Source organism: Mirounga angustirostris, unplaced genomic scaffold (genome assembly GCF_029215605.1).
Source record: "Mirounga angustirostris isolate CCGP_5_RB_7025 unplaced genomic scaffold, mMirAng1.0.hap1 SCAF_13, whole genome shotgun sequence".
In the NCBI taxonomy this organism is placed as follows: domain Eukaryota; kingdom Metazoa; phylum Chordata; class Mammalia; order Carnivora; family Phocidae; genus Mirounga; species Mirounga angustirostris.
Window position 1 is genome coordinate 13,131,188 of NW_026991721.1, and position 2,291 is coordinate 13,133,478.

The 2,291-nt window shown below is 38.1% G+C and overlaps 1 protein-coding gene across 1 annotated transcript; it reads left to right on the top strand.

The window, feature by feature from the left end:
- The first annotated feature begins 589 nt into the window (after positions 1 to 589).
- On the top strand, positions 590 to 1,534 carry LOC123856404 (olfactory receptor 5F1). The gene has a single exon (XM_045892607.1). It carries the CDS (start codon positions 590 to 592, stop codon positions 1,532 to 1,534), a length of 945 nt encoding a protein of 314 aa, XP_045748563.1.
- Positions 1,535 to 2,291: the final 757 nt, after the last annotated feature.

A 2,291-nucleotide genomic window follows, 5' to 3' on the forward strand; every position in this document is an offset into this window, starting at 1 on the left:
GAGTGTATTTGTAACAAGAAAAATTGCTTCATTCCCTTCCCTTTTAAAACACTACAAAATCATTAATAAGACTATGAGAGGTGTCAAAGTATTGGTTATTTGAAATGGTCATTATATTTGCTACTTGGGGTAGACAAGAACGATTTCTGGGAGTTTTGGTGTTGAAGAATATTCAGAGTGGTCTTGAGCGAAAAAAATAGATTTCAATTAAACACACATATCTGTTCAGAGAATGAGAGAATTTGAAGCAAGAATATTTTTATCATTTGCATATGGATGTTGGCTGGAATGAAAGAACAGAACAACACATATTACTTTTGCAGAAACTGAATGGGAGTGTGTGGTCTTGCACTAGTGAGTTGAGAGACCCCTAACCCTGATTCAATACAGACACTTGTTCATTACATTCAAAGACTGATCTATCTGTCCCCCAATTTCCTCTTACTCGATTTACTGTGTTGTGTTATCCTAGGTTGTGTTTTTCCCCCATGTGTAGATGACCTCATTAACATTTCTATTTCTTATAAACTTAGGAGAGGAAAATATTTAGACCTAATGGAAATTTAAGCAAACTATATACATGTAACAAATGACCAGGAGAAACCACACTTCACTGACTGAATTCATCCTGTTGGGATTAGCAGATGTGATGGAGCTACAGATTGTCCTCTTTTTGCTTTTTCTGGTGATTTACACACTTACAGTTTTGGAGAATGTTGGGATGATCCTCCTAATCAGGACTGATTCCCGACTTCACACACCCATGTATTTCTTCCTGGCTAACCTGTCCTTTGTGGATGTTTGTTACTCTTCCACCATCACCCCAAAGATGCTCGTAGACATATTATCAGAGAAGAAAACCATCTCCTTTGCTGGCTGCTTCCTGCAACTGTACTTCTTCATCGCCTTGGCCACAACTGAATGCATCCTCTTTGGGTTAATGGCCTATGACCGTTATGTGGCCATATGCAACCCACTACTTTACCCCTTGGTCATGTCCAGGACAGTCTGCCTCAAAATGGCAGCAGGGGCTTTTACAGCAGGATTCTTGAACTCCATGGTTAACACAAGTTACGTGAGCAGCTTGCCATTCTGCAGTTCTAATGTCATTCATCATTTCTTCTGTGACAGCCCTCCACTTTTTAGGCTCTCATGTTCTGACACACACCTGAATGAAAGCATCTTTTCCACATTTGCTGGTGTGAATATTGTTGGGGCTTTGCTGGTCATCCTGACCTCCTACTCCTATGTTCTCTTCTCCATCTTCCATATGCATTCAGGGGAGGGGAAGCGCAAAGCCTTCTCAACCTGTGGTTCTCACCTGACAGCTATAACTCTGTTCTATGCCACCGCCATCTATACCTATCTGAGACCTAGTTCCAGCTATTCCCTCGATCAGGACAAAGTGGCTTCTGTGTTCTACACAATGGTGATCCCCATGTTGAATCCTCTGATCTACAGCCTCAGGAACAAGGAAGTAAAGAAAGCTTTATGGAATGTAGCTACCAGAACAAGGATCCCTTCCTTTCTCTGATTTGCTTGGTAAATTTTCTGAACTAGGTATTAAATGAACTTTCTAGGTTGATTGAATCCTACATTTTTCATTAGGATATTTCTAAGTAATTGCGTTTTGTTAATACTCAAGTGTGTGGACCCATTTATGTACAAAGTAAATCACCAGTCTTATATATGGACTCTGGGCTTTCATGTAATTGTTGTTTATTTTTGCTGGGTTTTCACAAATAGGGCTTATTTCTAAGTCTTGGTTAGAAAAGGAAAGGAATTCAATATTTAGAATCAAAAGTGACAATATCACATAAAACTAACCATATAGAATATTTGTAATTGTTCACTTTTTTTCCCATGCATTTTTATTTCAGTACTTGTGATCTGTAAGAGACTGTTATGTATCACTTATGTGTAAAATGATTTAAATTTAAAACAGATTTACATTTTAATTTATTGAATTATCTTCTGGAGGGAGGCTTAAATCAAATTTTAGGGCTACAGGTTTAATTGCAGATATAAACTTACCATCTTTTTTTCCCCATATCCTTCTCCCCATACACATAAATATTTACTAATGAAAAGTGTGAGCTTGTCCAAAACGTGGTATCAGGAGAAGTACCATCTCATTAGAATGCATCAATTACAACTCTCATATTCCCTTCTCTGGTTTTCAAAATTTTCAACCTTTCTTTCCCTTCCTGTCTCTTGGACTGACACATAGGACAAAGTTACATACATACACATTCAGCTGCTGTGGAGTTTAATCAGTGCATATCTCCAAA